At 43.3% G+C, this 19,452-nt stretch overlaps 1 protein-coding gene across 1 annotated transcript in view; it reads left to right on the plus strand.

Annotated features, from left to right (window-relative positions):
* The window catches only part of JAM3 (junctional adhesion molecule 3), a 43,004-nt gene extending 39,286 nt beyond the window's left edge, over nt 1–3,718 (plus strand). The window contains exon 9 of the mRNA XM_075280160.1: nt 454–3,718. Coding sequence (XP_075136261.1) covers nt 454–489 — 36 coding nt within the window. The 3' untranslated portion in view covers nt 490–3,718. The remainder of the gene's footprint in view (nt 1–453) is intronic.
* The last annotated feature ends 15,734 nt before the right edge of the window (nt 3,719–19,452 follow it).

Below are 19,452 nucleotides of genomic sequence, written 5' to 3' on the forward strand. Positions count from 1 at the left end.
GAGATATTACACCTTCTAACTTAACTCAGCAAATGGTAAAGGGAATCTGTCATGCCTGTTTGCCTGTCCGCGGGGAAACCGTTTTTAACCGGACACAAAGTTGGACATGCAGGACTTTGTGTCCGGTTAAAACAAAAAATTTTAAAAAAATGGTTTACCCACCAACAGGCAGAAGACGTACACGGGCAGTCACCTTTGCAAACCCATTCAAGTGAATGGATTTGATAGCTGACCGCCAGGTTTCCGTCTCCTGTCCAGTTTCGCGGACAGAAGACAGAAACTGTCCGGATTACACAAACTGGACGATGAGCACAGGTGTGAACCTGCCCTTAGAAGCAAAGCTGTGTAGATGTTGAAATGACAGAGGGAGCACAGAACCAAGATTACTTATTACTTGTGTGTTTGTGGAAGTAGTGGATTGACTCTTATCTTTTTTTTTTTTTTCCCTTTCAGGGAGATTTCAGACACAAGTCTTCGTTTGTTATTTGAAAACTGTATCTCTACATACAAATATATAAGTATATATTTAAGACCTTGGGGAAAGGCACTGAAAAAATTGCACTGCAAAGGGTGAAGACCACACATCACTATGTACTCTTTCAATTTTGCCAAAGTATAACCTGTCTACCCTCAGCCGAAAAACAGCATCCTTGGCTTCTTAAGTGCAGGAACCTTTGTGGCTGTGAGATGTGCAAATGGATTGTTAAAAAGTGAAAGGGTCTCCACCCAAGTCACAGTATTAATACCAACACTGCCAAATACATAAACATTTTAATTTTTTTTTTTTAAGCTGAAAATTTGATGGTCGCGCTGGAGACGTTTTCTATGAAATTTTTTTAAATCTGGGATAAGAAGAGAGTTGTCTGTTTTTTTAAATTTTCCTTTTAGAATCCAAAGCACAGAAGCTTCAGCACTGATCAAACCGTTCTGGACCATTTTGGACAAGAAATGAGGTGGACTTCTTGCTGCTCTTTCTAGGCACAGAAAGGTGGTCCAGAGATTTGGGTTTAGGGTCACTCGATGTTTGTATTTGAATGTAAATGAATTTCTGATTCTTCTACTGTAAGACAACTGCAGGTCAAGGATTAAGCTGGTCTCATACACAACACTGTGTAGCCTTGTAAACAAACTGAAGTGAAATATTGCACTGCATCTTGGCCTCTCGAGGAGCTCCACAGTGCACCAAGCTCATCCGGTTAGGTACAGAGGGATGGTCATAGAGTGGGATCACTAATGGTTGAATGAACTATTTTATATAAGTGTTAGTATTTGGACATAGCAATTGTCAATGTGTGGTGAAAGCTTTTTTTAATCAGATAAAACATAATACTGAAAAAGTGTGTGGTCCACAGAAGGTCTGCTCATCACATCACAATTATTGTCATTGTTCTTTGCCGATATTGTAAAACCAAGAAACTTCTTCTGTTTGTATAAAGAAGCTTTACAGGTCCATTTTTCTATTAACAATACTGCATTCAATATTTTTTCAAGGATGGTACTGCATTATCAATACATGGCGGCTTTCTCTCAGAAACAGTTCATCCTCTGTCCACAGCTCACTGGCGCTGCTTTTGGAAGGAGGCAGCTGTTTCCAACACCTGTATGATCCTTTTTAGAATCATCTAAGGCCCCATGTAGTGGGCTGCAGCAAAAAAAGGTGGAAATGCGTCGCGTTTTCCCGTAGCGCTTTTCACACAAAGGAAACCTCTGCGAAATTTCTGCTTCCATTATACCTAAAGAGAAATCCCAGCGTTTCCATAGGTATAATTGACATGCTGTGATTTCCAAAACTGCAACGGTTTTGGAAATCATAGCATGTCCACTGCGCATATTTTTCTGCAAGGTGTGGATGGGATTTTGCAGTGACTGTAAAGCAATGTGTTTTTTTCCTGCAGAGGATAAGCCATTAATATCTGATTGCTCGGGGTCCAGTACCCAGGTCCCTACAGTACTTGGGTGAACATCACTTCTGCTTCACGGGTCAGTGACCTCACATTCATTTGTTACATGGCCTGTTTGCTCGGTTCCATTAAAGTAAATGGGGCTGAGCTGCAATACAAAGCATAGCTGATAAATCTCTACAAACTGAAGATGAATGGCGGGAGTCCCAGGTGTCAAACCAATATGATATTTATTTACTATCCTAGGGACTTGGGTACTTTTCCCCCTCCCCACACTCTGCCATGTAGATCCCACACTTCCTGCTACTGTCTTTAAAGAAGGGAAGGAGGGAGCAGAAATAGAGAGGTGACATGACTGGCATCATTGTGCAGCCAATATACTGTATCTGTCAGAAGTAGCAGGAAAGTCGGCAATGTAGACTGAGATATCTATCCATATTTTCTCTCATCAGTCTGATAAAAACACTGATCTTTATGTAAATTCCATATGGTTGTCAAATAACCCATAGTTTTTAAGGCTCCATTAACATCAGTAAGATTAATTTGCCATTATTTGTGTGTGCAATGCTGTATATTGCAAATTGGAATATATTTGTTAAAAAAAGCAATATGTGTAAATATGTGTGTCTATAAAATAACATTGACTTCATATTCAGGATCTACATTAAGATCTATTTCTATATTGAATATGTGAATGAGACCTTAAAATTTCTAGAAACAGGAGCGAAGAGTTAGTATTCCATGAAAACTGATCTTAATAACCTCACAGCCTTTGCCATGTGAAAATTGTGTTTGTTCTTGGCCTTTAAGACATCTACATACTTGAGCGCACAGACTTCCTCTTATGTGACTTCCTATGATGATGATGATGATGAGAAAAACAAAGGTAGAGGTTTATCCAAAGTCTCTCCGGGGTTCCTGTATGTGTTGAGGAAATGGTGGAAATTGGGCCAGATTAATCAAAGTGGTCCACGTTTTGGTTATACTTAGCAGGAATATTAGACAACGTGATGGATAGTATACATGGACAACGATATATATTAAAGCTTCTCTTAGGCCTCATGGACAGGAACAAGACTTTTCTGACTTGGGTTCCGATATTTTGTAAGACAAGCTCTATAAATATCGGAACAGAGCATCAGAAGAGCAATGGTCGTGTGCATGAGGCCTTAGCTATGTCCCACTTGACGCTTTTCAAAATGGCAGCATTGCAGATAGTAAAAAAAAACGGTTTTTACCACTTGTCAAACTATTTTCAAGCTCCTTCTCAAATGAAAGTATCCTCTTCTCATGCGGGGATATTATTTCCATAATAAAGTGCGTTGTCTGTAGTCGAACAAAGCTACTGTAGACTTTAAAGGGATTGTCTGAGTGGATATTTTTTCCATCAGAATGGGTTAAAAGAGAAGCATTACCCACACAACCCCAGACACTGCCATCTCAATGCTTTTGGGGTCCTCTACTGTCTAGTTTTTGGTTCCATTCAACACATCTGAAATGGCCACTTATTCACTAACTGGTCGAAGAGGGTCACTGCTGTAGCCTGTGATATGATACGCGGTAATTTACTAGTTATGTAACCCATTCTACAGTATCCTAAAACGTTTGATCCCATTTGACAACGCTGTAATACTACAACATGTGGTCAGATACATTGTCCGAAAGTGCCAGCTGCCTCAATTGATGCCCACAGGTGCCCTTTTATAAGGTACATGTTTTAATCTATCTTCCTTGTAAATCCAGCTGTGAGCTTGAGGCGGATGCTCCTTTTTATGTGAAAGTCACTACTTATGTGCTTATTAAAATTATTGATTTTGTGGCCGCTTGGATTTTTTACATCGCTATATGGTCAGTGTTGTTTTAAACAATTTAAAGGTATACAGTGAAAAAACACTAATGTCCTCTCTACGAGATATAGAAACTTTGCACGTATTTGTTTAGTTTATAAATTCATGTATTCCTGATAACATTACTCAGTAATCTTAGGAAAACGTTTGTTTTTGTACCGTGTTAGCCAGTGGGTAGGAAATATAAAAAACAAAAAACTTGAGTCTTCATAGTTCACACCTTTTTTAATGGCTAACTAATAATGATGGTAGATTACAAGCTTTCGAGGCTCTTGAATTTACCTGAGGAAGAAGCCGAGAGCTTTGAAACGTTGTAATCAGTCATCACTATTAGCTAGCCATTAAAAAAGGTATCAACTACTGAAGACTCAAGTTTTTTATTTTTTACAGTAATCTTAGAAATGTAGTGAGTGCTTCTTCCACAGACTGCATTACATTTACTCTTATAAAATAACCCTGAGGTAAAAGCAAATGCCAAAATCAGTCTTATTGAAGCAGCACAATGAGAACGAGTTTCCTATGTGAACTTTTGTATATGAGGGCTTCTTCACACTATAGTATTTGGTCTGTGTTTTGCATCCATTTTTCATTATTTTTTCCATTGTGTTTTTCCTGTGTTTATGGGCACTCCTGATTTGGGGTTTTAAAGGCTAATGCTAAATACTAAGGTACTGACATGAGTTACTAGGGCATTAATATTGATTTGGGTTTTCAATGACACCAACCATATTTGGGCTACTGTCATGGCCGTAAATTTTTCCATAAAATTATTGCAACTACACAAAAACAGAAAAAAAAAGCCAAAAGTGATACAATTAGAGATGAGCGAACAGTAAAATGTTCGAGGTTCGATATTCGTTTCGAGTAGCCCCTCAATATTCGACTACTCGAATCGAATATTGAACCCTATTATAGTCTATGGGGGGAAAATGCTCGTTTCAGGGGTAGGCAACATTCGATCAAATTACACTTAACAAGTCCACGAGTGAGGGTTGGGCTGGATCCTCCAAGAAGTCTTCTCCGTGCAGCGTCCCCACGGCATCTTCCGGCTCTGAATTCACTCTACCAGGCATCGGGCCTGGGCAGAGCCAACTGCGCATGTCCGCACTACAAGCAGGCATGCACAGTTGGCTCTGCCCAGGCCCGATGCCTGGCAGAGTGAATTCAGAGCCGGAAGACGCCGCGGGGAAGCTGCACGGAGAAGACTTCTAAAGGTAGGGGAAGAACCAGCATTGATTGGCCGACTGTATAGCATTCGGCCAATCAATGCTGGTTCTGCATCGAACTTTTCCATTCGAATAGCGAGTGGTACTCGATCGAGTACGAGTATTTTGAATACCGCAGTATTCAATCGAATACCTACTCGATCGAATACTACTCGCTCATCTCTAGATATAATTTCACAGCGAATTCCAAGAATGGAACGGACATAATTACTGCCACCTTCGTCTTAGTACTTGGTTGCCCACCCTTTGGAAAAAATAATTCAAATCAGTCCCTTCCTATAACAGTTAACAAGCCTCTTACACCTCTCAATTGGAATTTTGGACCCCTCTTCTTTTGCAAACTGCTCCAGGTCTCTCATATTTAAAGGGTGCCTTCTCCTAACAGCAACTTTAAGATCTCTCTACAGGTGTTCAATGAGATTTAAATCCGGACTCTTTGCTGGCCACTTCAGAACTCTCCAGAGCTTTGTTTCTAACCATTTCTGGGTGCTTTTTGAAGTATATTTGGGGTCATTGTCCTGCTGGAAGACAACAATCCAAGAAGAAAAAAATGGCATCTAAAACATAACTTTTAATAATATTCAAGGATAAAAAACATGTACTATACACATTAATAATAACAAAGTGCGTCCCACCAGGGTCAGGTAATACAGTATGTATATAACAGGACACGGCGGTCCTAGAAATAAAACCAGTAGGTCTTACCGTGTCCGATGTGAAGAGGCGCCAAATGAGTGTAAAAATTGTATAATCAAAAAAACAAAAAATTACTCCAGCATGCCCAATTATATATAAAATATAACTTTTACTTCAAAAATTTAAAAACATAGTACAGAAATAAAACCAGTAGGTCTTACCGTGTCCGATGTGAAGAGGCGCTAAATGAGTGTAAAAATTGTATGGATAGGGTTCAGCCCAGACTAGGCTGCAGGAATGACACAATAAGGGAGAAAAAGGGATAGAAAAAAACTAAATAGAGGAAAAAATGTCTAGACCCTAATTGTAAGGGCTAGGAATACCCTAAATCCTACCCAGAGTCACCGCCCTAGTAAGTGTGTGCCCTGTCTGGAACCCATCCCTAATCTGGATATACTAAACACTGACCCTAAAACAAACAAAAAGTGTCAGAAATGTGACATATAAAAAAAAATGTTTAAAACACACACCATGCACCACCCGACATGCATGCTTCATTGGTGTATATTTAATTACACACAACTCATCAGGGCAATAGGCATAATGTGTCACAAACGCTTGTTACACATACTCACTGGGGTTGAGCGATCGTGTTCGGAAAAGATCGGATTCCGATTGGCGATCAAGAAAATTTCACGATTGGAATTCCGAACATGATCTTTTTAGGTGGGATCGAGATCGGTGATTATTTCCCACAATGCTTTGCTACTGGCCAAGCATTTTGGGAATGGCTAACAATGTTAGCCTTCACTCTGAGTATACGCTCCACTCATTCTGAACGTAATCTCGTTCAGAGTGAGCGGCGTTAAAACAGATCCCATTGATTTCTATGGGTGTCGGCATACGTGCGCTCCCCATTGAAATCAATGGGAGGCTTTTTAACCTATTGCTTTCCATGTGATACACCCTTGTTTAAGGCATACAATTGCGCTGAATACGCTTAAGACCGCCAGAGTGCCGACAATACAATAACTCAGCGTATACTCCCTATACCAAGGGAGTATATAATATATCCTGCTGGAAGACCCATAACTTTGGACGCAAACCTAGCTTTCTGACACTGTGTCCTTTGGTAATCTTCAGATTTCAGGGTGCCTTGTACACAGTCAAGACACCCAGTGCCAGAGGCAGCAAAACATCCCTAAAACATCTTTGACCTCCACCATATTTGACTGTTGGTACTGTGTTCTTTGTATTGTAGACCTCATTCTGTTTTCAGTAAACAGTAGAATAATGCGCTCTACCAAAAAGCTCTGTCTTAATCTCATCTATTCACAAGATGTTTTCCCAGAAGGATGTTGTCTTACTCACATACATTTTGGCAAACTGCAGCCTAGGTGTTTTATGTCTCTGTGTCAGCAGTGGGGTCTTCCTGGGTGTCCTGCCATAGCGTTTTATTTCATTCAAGTGTGGGCGAATAGTTTTTGCTGACACCGATACACCCTGAGCCTGCGTGACATCTTGAATTTCTTTGGAACATGATTAGGGGTGCTTATCCACCATCCGGACTATCCTGCGTTGCAAACTTTCATAAATTTTTCTCTTACATCCAGGGAGATTAGCTACAGTGCTATGGGTTGTAAACTAATTGATTACGTTGCACACCATAGACAAAGGAACATCAAAGTTTCTGGAGATGGACTTGTAACCTTGAGATTGTTGAATTTTTTTTCCCCATAATTTTGATTCCCAAGTCTTTAGACAGTTCTCTTCTATATCTGTTCTCCATGCTTAGTGTGGCACACAAAGACACACAATGCAAAGATTGAGTCAACTTCTCTCCTTGTTATCTGGTGTCAAGTATGATTTTTATATTGCCCACACCTGTTATTGGGCACAGGTGAGTTTGAACAAGCATCATCCGAGGCTGGATACTTTACACTAGGCCACATTGCTATGGTTACGTATAAACCATCAGGTAGCACAGCATACTTAGCAACTACAGGACACCACATTACCCGATAATTTACACATTACCGTAGCAACATGGCCTAGTGCAAAGTATCCAGCCTCGGTATCTTGCTAGATCCCTCACAGTAACATATCAAAAAGGTATCAAGCTCGCTATCCATTACAGCTCAGCCTCACAGCTTACCAAATCCACCAAACCTGGACCATAGCTTGCCGTCCCCTATAGTAACACAGCTCTAAGTACCCACCCCCACAGTACCCTCAAGTTCACCATTACTCCCAAAACTCCCCACACACTTCACAGTGCACCCCACATTTCTCCCCCCACCTCTCTTTTCCCCCACACTATACCCTGCACCCAACATCTCTCTTTCCCACAGTATGTCACGTACCTCACATTTCTCCATGTTCCTTCATTGCGAACCTTCTTACAAGCAGACATGCCTTCCCAGTCACATGACTAGAGCATGTCATGTGAGCATCTGACGTCCAAAGGTCCTTACCAAGGATACTATTTAGCCATTACCACAATTACATGCGTGCAGTCAATCAGGGCGGGCTGGCTCGCTGACTGCTGATTGGCTGCACGCATAGCATTGTAGGTGATCCCGCATTCCCAGAGTTCCTTGCCCCATGTCCTATTATGATTCACAAACCATTTTAGGAAAAAATGCAATTCGTTACCACAAAGCAAGAGTAAATCCAGATTCGATGTGAATCAGATATTTCCTAAATTTGGATTAAATTCCAGTTCATCAGGTTCGATTCGCTCATCTCTACCTGTAATGTTGGTGAATATCACTGTGATGTACAGTTGAAACCAGAGGCTTACATAGTTGTACACTATCTGACATGAAATCAGAATAAACCTTTCCTGTTTTAGGTCAAAATTATTTATAATTTGCCAAATGTCAGAATAATAAGAGAATTTTTAAGGCATTTTTATTACTTTCGTCAAAGTCAAAAATTTACATTTATTTTATTAGTATTTGGTACCATTGCCATTGGGTCAAATTTTTGGGATATCCTTCCGCAAGCTTCTCACAACAGTTGGTAGGAATTGGGCCCATTCCTCCGGACAGAACTGGTGTAACTGAGTCATGTTTGTAGGCCGCCTTGCTCACACCTGCCTTTTCAGCTGGCCCATACATTTTTAATAGGATTGAGATCAGAGCTTTGTGTCGGCCACCCCAAAACAGTGACTTTTTTTTTTTTTTTTATCCTTGGCCATAATGACCATCGCTACGTTTGGAGGAAAAAGGGAGAAGCTTGTAAGCCTGAGAACACCATCCCAAGTGTGAAACGGGGTGGCAGCATCATATTTTGGGGTTGTTTTGCTGCAGAAGGGACTGGTGCCCTTTACAAAATTGTATACAACTTTATTTGGCTACATGTCTGAACATTGGAGTATCTGAGAACATTGACAGTCACAGACTCTCCAGGTATTAGGACTAGTCACCACAGAGGAGCCAGAAGGGAAGACTCGACCTGTACATTTAGTGAAATTGAATTGGCATTTTGCAGCAGCCTGTACACTATTTGGCTGTTTGTTTGCAATCTTAGGACTGAGCATTTACCCCGTCCTCAGCATTTTTGTTTTGTAGCGGGGATATAGAAAGTTTACGGATGCAGTTAAATTGAACACATGCAGGCCGGGCTTTTGCATATAGAAAGAGGAAGGAAGAACTTCCCTAAAAATTCACAGAAAAGAAGAAAACAGGAGCAACATGCTAGTCCAAAATTGACTGTATTGCGAGGGAATAAAAACTCAAGGTGATAGGTCATTTGGCGCACACTGCGCTTCTACAGGCTGAACATCCCTAAAACATGTATGTCTAGGTCAATTTAACACTTTAAACGCCTTAATAAAAATGTATGTATTCAGTAACTATTACTCCAGTGTAACTCATGAAGTGGGTGTTGTGGTACATAGACTCAGTTGTAGAAAAGCCAGCCCAGGGGTTAACCAGGTGGGTGGCACATTGGAGAGCAGTCAATTTTCATGCATTACCTGGCAAAAGAACCAGTGGCAAACTGAGGTCACATTAAAAAAATATATATATATCGTCCAAGTGACAGAGATTTGTCTCACAGTCCCTCTTTCATTTCCCCACTAAGCCTTTGCACTGGAATTCTAGGACTGCTGCAGGTTCATTGATTGCTGGGTTTCCATTACTAGTCATTCTCTTCTCTGGTGTATTAACTCTGATCCAAAGTGCAGGATAACATGTAAGGCCTCCCGGGAGAATCATTTTACTAGAGACAATAGTCAGCAGTTCAGGTTAAAGGGACTAGAGACCATCACTAATAGGGAACTAAGTGACTATGGGTGTCCAGAATAGTAAGGACATTGCGAGTGTGACAAGGTCGCATGCATGCTCCCAATAGGTCTAGTTAAGTATAAGGAATGGGAGTTTTCAATTCAGAATTTTTAAAATGTCTTAAGGAAGGCAGGTATGTATGCCGAAGACAGGAACCCTCATAATGCCAGCCAGTAAGTAACCTCTTATTGCCCTGTCCTGTAATAGTACGTTGCAGTAGGCAGCTTGTTCCTAGGAGCCAAGTACTCCTCACTAGTGTCGGCGCCTCCCAATGACATACTTCACCTCTGCAGGTTCCTGGCTGGACAACGGTCCTGGAATACCAGGAGACTGAAGCAGGTCGCAGTGCATTATATAGGATGTGGTGGTGGGGTCTGCAGCATCACATGACCCTTTGTTAGTGGCCATTTTCAGGCTACCAAGAGTTAGCGTTTCACAATGAGATTCAAAGACAACTTGTAGAGAGAATATATTAGTAAAGTGCTGACCTGCTCGTACCTAATCTCCTGTACAGATCGCAGATACTTCCACACTGGATGTGCCCGATGCTGATATGACATTGCAAGAAACTACCAAAGGACCCAGTAAACTAGCAGAGAATATTCCTGATCTACTCCACAATAAACAATGCTCAGAATGACCTGCAGCATAAACAGACATGAGACTGCTGCGAGACATTCTGCCAACAAGTCTGCACTGCCCAATCCTTTGCATGTACTGTGTTTGCCCCGAAAATAAGTCATTCCCCGAAAGTAAGGCATAGAGGAGGTTTTGTTGAATTGCCTAATATAAGGCACCACCCGAAAGTAAGACATCCCCCAATAATAAAATTGTATGAAGAAAAACATTGCAGCTGGCTGAACATTGTGCCCGATGTTCCGTGTGCACAGGTATGTTGGCTGCTGACGCCGCTGCGATACGTTGTATCTACTGTTCCTGCTGCTGTAGGATGAGCTGGGAGATGCCCGCTGTGCATACACTAAGCATCGTATGCAGCGGGGGGATTCCACTCTCCCAGCTCATCCCACAGCAGCAGGAACAGTGGATACAACTTATCGCAGCAGCGTCAGCTTTCCTAAGTACATGGAGCACCGCACACAGCGTTCAACCGGCTGCAATGCCCGCGAAGTGAGGCTCTCCAGCGCAACCGCCGAAAGCCTCACTAAGCCGCGCCCACCGCTTCCATCGCTGAGACCAACAACAGCACCAGCGCTGCTACGAAGATGGGGAAAGTAAGTAGCATACCTCTCCCCCTGCACTACCTACAACCAGCAGTCATGCTGGCGCTCCGCTAAGGGGACGTTGCGCAGAAGACATGTCTTATCTTTAGGAGTAAAATTTAATATGACACTGTCTTATTTTCGGGGAAACACGGTATATCCCATGTAGATTTCCTCTAAAAGGAGCTTAACTATAACCATACTGTAGCTTGGCATCTATCCACAGAATTGGTGATGTGTCTGATCAGTGGTGGTCCTAGGACTGAGATTGCTAGCAATCTCACACACAATTACCAATGTTTTCCTGTCTCAATGGATTAGGCCGGGCTCACACCTGACCTCGTGACACAGCAGTCAGGCACTGATCACCTATTTTAGGTTAGAAGTTTTGATGATCAAAAACCCCTTTAACGCTTAGGTCCCACTTTGGTTCAAAAAGCTGCAACAAAAAAGTTGCTTTTCCTCGAAGCCAAGAATGGGCTTATTTTTTGCAGGGCTTATTTTTTTGCAGGATAAATTGTAATTCATAATGGCATCATTTAATATTCCATATGGTGTACTGAGAAGCTGGAAAAAAATAATGTGGTGAAATTAAAGAAAAACTACATTTTCACCAACTTCTTATTGATTATTGCTTTTATGGCATGCTATATGTATATGCGCCTCTTTTTCTGGCCCCTAACAGTATATGACCTCCCTTTTCTCACCCATCACATGGTATATGAGCCTTTTTTTTTTTGGCCCACACAGTGTATAACACCTTTCTTTTACTCTAACCCTTCCCACCCACCTCCCCCAACTGTATGTTAGGCCAATTTATGGAAAATTCATCCCTGTGCGTATTGCAAGTGACAAAACCAAAGGCTGCCGCTCCTGTTTTATATTCCCTGACACGGCTGTTTTATGACACAGCTTTTTATATCATATATCTAACTTCATGGAAAATGTGATGTTTTATAAGTATATTGATTTATATTATTTTATACATTTTCTTCCCAGGTATGTTTGTTTATTGAGTTGTGATGGTTAGGCATGGGATTTACTCTAGCATTCCTATAATTGACCATTTTTCTAGTTGATTTGACCATACAAACAAGCCATAATACAATTGGTTTAAGCTAAAGCAACCCCCCAAAAAACCATAACGGAAAAACCCTCAAAGCATAAAAGAAAGAAATCCCCAAAATATTTCTGAAGTATTTCTCTATACAGTTTGAGGAATGACATATGCCTGACTACAATATGCTCTGTAGATTGCCAGTATCTTGTGCCACCTAGTGGCAATACCATTTAGTAAAACCATTAAGTTGTGTGAAGACAACTTGGTACGAAGTACACCTTGGCCCCATGTACTGAGCTGCAGCGGAAAAAAAGGGCTGCTGGAAAAAAACATGGAAACGCATCATGTTTTTTTCCTGCAGTGCTTTTCACAAAAAGTGAAGAGGAAACCTTTGCGTACCCTCAGCTTCAATTTACCTATCGGGCAACAGCCGGCATTTCATTAGGTAATTGACATCCAGTGAATTACAAAATTGCAACAGTTTTGGAAATTGCAACATTTCCACTGCACATAATTTTCTCCATTGTATTCTAGCAAATTCCAACCACTCTGCAGTTACAGTGAAGTTAACCATACACTGTGCTGTCACTCGCTTTTACACATTTTAACATTAAAAACACCATGAGCAAGCACCTGATAAATGTTGATGTCAAACTCTACTTCAAGATGCTTGTCAATCACCTCTCTCCTGTGATGCTGTGCTTGGTCCATACTGAACAGGTCCCGTTTTATCTTGGGTCATGTGGCATAACAACATTTGCAAAACCCTCTTGGCGATGATGGTTGCTTGCGATAAAGCTTCACCTATGTCGATGCTGAAAAAGTATTTGACAGTAGATTGGGGCTTCCTGCAAGCTACACTTGAGTAGGTGGGCATAGGCCCTGGCTACCCGGGGAAAGATTCTGTCCTTATATGAGGATGCCTCTGCCAGGGTTCACGCCAGTGAGATCCTCTCCAATCAGTCTCTGGTGCGGAATAGTATTAGACGGGAGATATATGCTTGGGTGAGAGCCAGGGAAGGTGGCGGCTGCTGCTGATGATACCGTGTTTCCCCGAAAGTAGGACACCCCCCAAAAGTAAGGCATGCGGGGGGCTGCTGTGTCAGTGAAGTGAGGATCGCTAAGCCCCGCCCCCCAAAGGCTCACTAAGTCCCACCCACCACTGCCAGGACAAACAGCAGCACCAGCGCTACTATCAAGATGGGAAAAGTAAGTATGATACCTTCCCCCCCTCCCCTACACTACCTACAACTGGAAGTCATGCTGGCGCTCCGCTAAGGAAGTGCCAGCATGACTGCCGGTTGTCATAAAGACTTCCCCGAAAATAAGACAGGTCCTATATTTAGGACGACAATTTAATATAAGACACTGTCTTATTTTCAGGGAAAAACAGTAATAATGACTCATCAGCCTCCCTGCTCTCACCTTCCCCTGGTTACACACAGCAGACACAGAGCTCAGTGAACTTCCGATGCTCCGTGCTGGTTAATTAGCATATCAATAAAAGCAGGCTAATTCAAACCCAGATGAGAGGATTACTAAACACACAGTATGTGTGGAATAGCCTTTCTAAAGACTATGCAAATATATACTTAGTTAAAAATCACTAGAGCCAATGATAGAATCCCTTTAAGAAATCTAAATAATGGACAGTATGGCTTAGATCTGGGGGTTAAACACTAGCACCATTAGGCCCCACGTTGTGGAGACTGCTGCGTTTTTTTTTTCTTTTAGCCCAAGTCAGTAGAGAATTAAAACTGAAGAAAAACATTTAAATGCTTCCTTTATATTTTCCATTTCTTTTCAAGCCACTCCTTTGGTTAAAAAATACAAAACAAAAAAAACAAACCCCACAGCAAAATCTACAACGTAGAGCCTTAGCCTAAAGTGCATATTGCAGTTTTTACTGTATTGCAGACTAGGAGGAACTTCCCCTGGTCAACAGATTAAAGGAGCACCCAGGCTCCATCTTTCACTCACTCTTTTGTCCCTTCCTGGAACTTGAACAAGGTCCATTCAGTTTTGGCTGAACTCCCTTTTCAATTTTGTCACTTATAAACATATTTTCTATTAGCCATCATTTCTGCAAGGAGAATTGGAGTAATAAAGTAATTTGCATGTAAGATTCCTGATTATTGATTCCAGAAGCCCCAATTATCCTGCAACAACATCTGTCTGTTCTTCCAAAAGGAGGATGTAAATTAGTCTACCAACAAGAAGTATGCCTTACATCCCTTCGTCAAATGCCTTCCTCCAAGAAACATGAATCCCGTATGTTGTACATTAGAAGTCTCCTGGTCTATTTGGAAAGGGCAGAGAAATCCATATCATCTCCTTAGTAGGTTGCAGGGAAAGAACAGTGCATATAGCATCAATAAATCTACTATTGATCACCTATTAAGTTTACCACGTCGACTGTTATGTAGTTAAGTCCTTTCAGAACTGGCAAGTGCCTAAAACTTACTTCACTAGGACTATGGAGCCTCTGCCTTCTTAAAACAAATTTGCATTGGCACCTTCAGTACAAGCTGTATAACCAGGACATGTTCTTCTTCAGATGCAGTGTTCACCATCAAGGTGTGGGGAAAATACAGCAGCACAGGGTTTGTCCTCCCTCTATCTTAGTTCTGATTCTTTTTGTTGTTGTTGCTCGATTTCCTCATATTTGATATTTGCCAATGTCACAGTTATGTTTTGTTGGTAATTATGATTTATATTAAATTCTTGTTTACATGCTAAGGTTTCTGTTAGTAGCAGATAAGAGGAGGGGGGTCTCTTCAATTTCATTTCCTGTCCCTAGAGACAGAAAGCTCCCAATAATTCTGCCATGGAGTGTAAAGGAACTGGTAAAGTAATCATCTTTTTATATGTGAAATAGGGAAGTTTTTTGGATTTTTAAAATATATGTGTAAAGCTTGGATGGGAGCAAGTTAAAAAAAAAAAAAAAAAAAAAAAAAAATGTAGCATGCTAGTTTTCACCTGCATAAAATTAAAAACACAGCAAAAGAAAAAAAAACAACCTTTTTTCAGCAGCAATTCACAATGTGGGGCTTACTCTCAAGCTGCAAAATTAAATTGCTGGAAATCAGTAAGCAAAAGGTTAATACCACTTCCAACGGTATTGCATAAGAACTTTGCACCAGAAGCATTAACCTTAAGCTATATCCCTATGCATGTACAAATGTATATGAAAGCAAAGGAGTTTACTTTAAGACAACATTGAGGTTTTTTTTTTTTTTTCTCTTAAATGCATGTATTGGTGGGGTAGCTTTCACTAAAAATTTTCTATTAATTTGTCTCTGCCACTTCTGCATATAGCACATAAGCTATAGCACCTGAATCAAGCATTGTGCTCTGCAAACTAACGCAGAAGTGGTGGAGAAGGCTGAGTGACTTGTACAGTCATACAGTCCCCTAATCACTGCCAAATTAGGAATGGGATAAGTATATACAGGTGGCAGAGGGCTGACAGAATGGGGAAGGAGTGATCATTAGTAGAGATGAGCGAACACTAAAATGTTCGAGGTTCGAAATTCGATTCGAACAGCCGCTCAATGTTCGTGTGTTCGAACGGGTTTCGAACCCCATTATAGTCTATGGGGAACAGATACTCGTTAAGGGGGAAACCCAAATCCGTGTCTGGAGGGTCACCAAGTCCACTATGACACCACAGGAAATGATGCCAACACCTCTGGAATGACACTGGGACAGCAGGGGAAGCATGTCTGGGGGCATCTAACACACCAAAGACCCTCTATTACCCCAACATCACAGCCTAACAACTACACACTTTACACACTCAATACCACCTCTCTGACAGTAGGAAAACACCTTGAAACATGTGTATTTGGCACTTGCAGTGAGGAGAGCTTGTCACCAGCAGTGAATTTGGCCCTTGTAGTAAGTTGAGGTTGGCACCAACATTTGTTTTGAAAATCAGGGTGGATTGAGCCTCTAACCAGCAGAGTTTGGGCAAATTCATGGTGGAGGGAGCCTCTAAACACCCCAGTTTGGACCAATTCATGGTGGAGGGAGCCTCTAAAAACCCCAGTTTGGACCAATTCATGGTGGAGGGAGGCTCTAAAAACCCCAGTTTGGACCAATTCATGGTGGAGGGAGCCTCTAAACAGCCCAGTTTGGACCAATTCATGGTGGAGGGAGCCTCTAAAAACCCCATTTTGGACCAATTCATGGTGGAGGGAGCCTCTAAACAGCCCAGTTTGGACCAATTCATGGTGGAGGGAGCCTCTAAAAACCCCAGTTTGGACCAATTCATGGTGGAGGGAGCCTCTAAAAACCCCAGTTTGGACCAATTCATGATGGAGGGAGCCTCTAAACAGCCCAGTTTGGGCAAATTCATGGTGGAGGGACCCTCTAAAAACCCCCAGTTTGGACCAATTCATGGTGGAGGGAGCCTCTAAAAACCCCAGTTTGGACCAATTCATGGTGGAGGGAGCCTCTAAACAGCTCAGTTTGGGCAAATTCATGGTGGAGGGAGCCTCTAAAAACCCCAGTTTGGACCAATTCATGGTGGAGGGAGCCTCTAAAAACCCCAGTTTGGACCAATTCATGGTGGAGGGAGCCTCTAAAAACCCCAGTTTGGACCAATTCATGATGGAGGGAGCCTCTAAACAGCCCAGTTTGGGCAAATTCATGGTGGAGGGAGCCTCTAAACAGCCCAGTTTGGACCAATTCATGGTGGAGGGAGCCTCTAAAAACCCCAGTTTGGACCAATTCATGGTGGAGGGAGCCTCTAAAAACCCCAGTTTGGACCAATTCATGGTGGAGGGAGCCTCTAAAAACCCCAGTTTGGACCAATTCATGGTGGAGGGAGCCTCTAAAAACCCCAGTTTGGACCAATTCATGGTGGAGGGAGCCTCTAAAAACCCCAGTTTGGACCAATTCATGGTGGAGGGAGCCTCTAAAAACCCCAGTTTGGACCAATTCATGATGGAGGGAGCCTCTAAACAGCCCAGTTTGGACCAATTCATGGTGGAGAGAGCCTCTAAAAACCCCAGTTTGGACCAATTCATGGTGGAGGGAGCCTCTAAACAGCCCAGTTTGGACCAATTCATGGTGGAGGGAGCCTCTAAAAACCCCAGTTTGGACCAATTCATGGTGGAGGGAGCCTCTAACCAGCAGAGTTGGTGGAAATCAGGGTGGAGGGAGCCTCTAACCAGCAGAGTTGTGGGAAAGCAGGGTGGAGGGAGCCTCTAACCAGCAGAGTTGTGGGAAAGCAGGGTGGAGGGAGCCTCTAACCAGCAGAGTTGTGGGAAAGCAGGGTGGAGGGAGCCTCTAACCAGCAGAGTTGTGGGAAAGCAGGGTGGAGGGAGCCTCTAACCAGCAGAGTTGTGGGAAAGCAGGGTGGAGGGAGCCTCTAACCAGCAGAGTTGTGGGAAAGCAGGGTGGAGGGAGCCTCTAACCAGCAGAGTTGGTGGAAATCAGGGTGGAGGGAGCCTCTAACCAGCAGAGTTGGGGGAAATCAGGGTGGAGGGAGCCTAGTATTAGCAGAATTGTGCAACGCTTATGGTGGATGAGTATGAGGATGCGGAGGAATTGGAGAGGTTGAGTACAGACATGGAGTTTCATGTTGGGGTGCTTTACACAGGTGGGCCCAAAAATGAAGGCTCTATCCAGTGGTGGTTCATTTTTATCAAAGTGAGCCGGTCGGCACTCTCAGCTGACAGACGGGTGCGCTTGTCAGTGATGATGCCACCGGCTGCACTGAACACCCTCTCAGATAGGACGCTGGCGGCAGGACAGGACAGCACCTCCAAGGCATATAGGGCAAGTTCAAGCCACAGGTCCAACTTCGACACCCAATACGTGTAGGGCGCAGAGGGGTCGGAGAGGACAGGGCTGTGGTCGGAAAGGTATTCCCGCAACATGCGCCTATACTCCTCACGCCTGGTGACACTAGGACCCTCCGTGGCGGCACTTTGGCGAGGGGGTGCCATCAAGGTGTCCCAGACCTTAGACAGTGTGCCCCTCGTTTGTGTGGACCGGTGAGAACTTGGTTGCCTACTGGAGGAACTGCCCTCCCTGCCGCCAACGTCACATGCTGGAAACATCTCCATCATATTCTGCACCAATTGCCTGTAGCAAGCATTGATGCGATTGGCCCTCCCCTCTACCGGAATAAAAGACGAGATGTTGTTTTTATACCGGGGGTCAAGGATAGCAAAGATCCAGTACTGGTTGTCCTCCATGATTTTGACAATACGCTTGTCGGTTGTAAAGCACCCCAACATGAACTCAGCCATGTCTGCCACAGTGTTAGTTGGCATGACTCCTCTGGCCCCACCGGAAAGTTCAATCTCCATTTCCTCCTCATCCTCCATGTCTACCCATCCGCGCTGCAACAATGGGACGATTCGAAGTTGCCCGGAAGCCTCCTGTATCACCATCACATCATCGGACAACTCTTCTTCCTCCTCCTCCTCCTCCTCCTCCATTAAACGCAGTGAAGCGGACAGATGTGTGGACCTACTCTCCAGCTGTGACGGATCGGATGCTATCCCTAACTCCTCTGTGTGATCTGAGTTATCCCTGATGTCAATCAGGGATTCTCTCAGAACACACAAGAGCGGGATTGTAAGGCTCACCATCGCATCCTCAGAGCTCACCCTCCTTGTGGACTCCTCAAAGACCCGTAGGATGTCACAAAGGTCTCTCATCCATGGCCACTCATGGATGTGAAACTGAGGCAGCTGACTGTGGCACCCTAGGGTTTTGTAGCTGGTATTCCATCAAAGGTCTCTGCTGCTCAACCACTCTATTCAACATCTGAAACGTTGAGTTCCAGCGTGTGGGGACGTCGCACAAAAGCCGGTGTTGTGGCACATGCAGGCGTTGCTGGAGAGATTTTAAGCTAGCAGCAGCTACTGTCGACTTGCGAAAGTGGGCGCACATGCGCCGCACTTTCACCAGTAGCTCTGGAACATTGGGGTAGCTCTTTAGGAAACGTTGCACCACTAGGTTGAAGACGTGGGCCAGGCATGGAACATGTTGGAGTCCGGCAAGCTCCAGAGCTGCTACCAGGTTCCGGCCGTTATCACAAACGACCATGCCTGGGCCCAGGTGCAGCGGCTCAAACCATATTGCCGTCTCATCGAGGAGGGCATCCCTCACCTCGGAGGCAGTGTGCTGTCTGTCCCCCAAGCTGATCAGCTTCAGCACAGCCTGCTGACGTCTACCAACGCCAGTGCTGCAACGTTTCCAACTCGTAGCTGGGGTCAATCTAACAGCGGAGGAGGAGGCGGTGGCGGAG

Source organism: Leptodactylus fuscus, chromosome 6 (assembly GCF_031893055.1).
Source record: "Leptodactylus fuscus isolate aLepFus1 chromosome 6, aLepFus1.hap2, whole genome shotgun sequence".
Classification (NCBI taxonomy): domain Eukaryota; kingdom Metazoa; phylum Chordata; class Amphibia; order Anura; family Leptodactylidae; genus Leptodactylus; species Leptodactylus fuscus.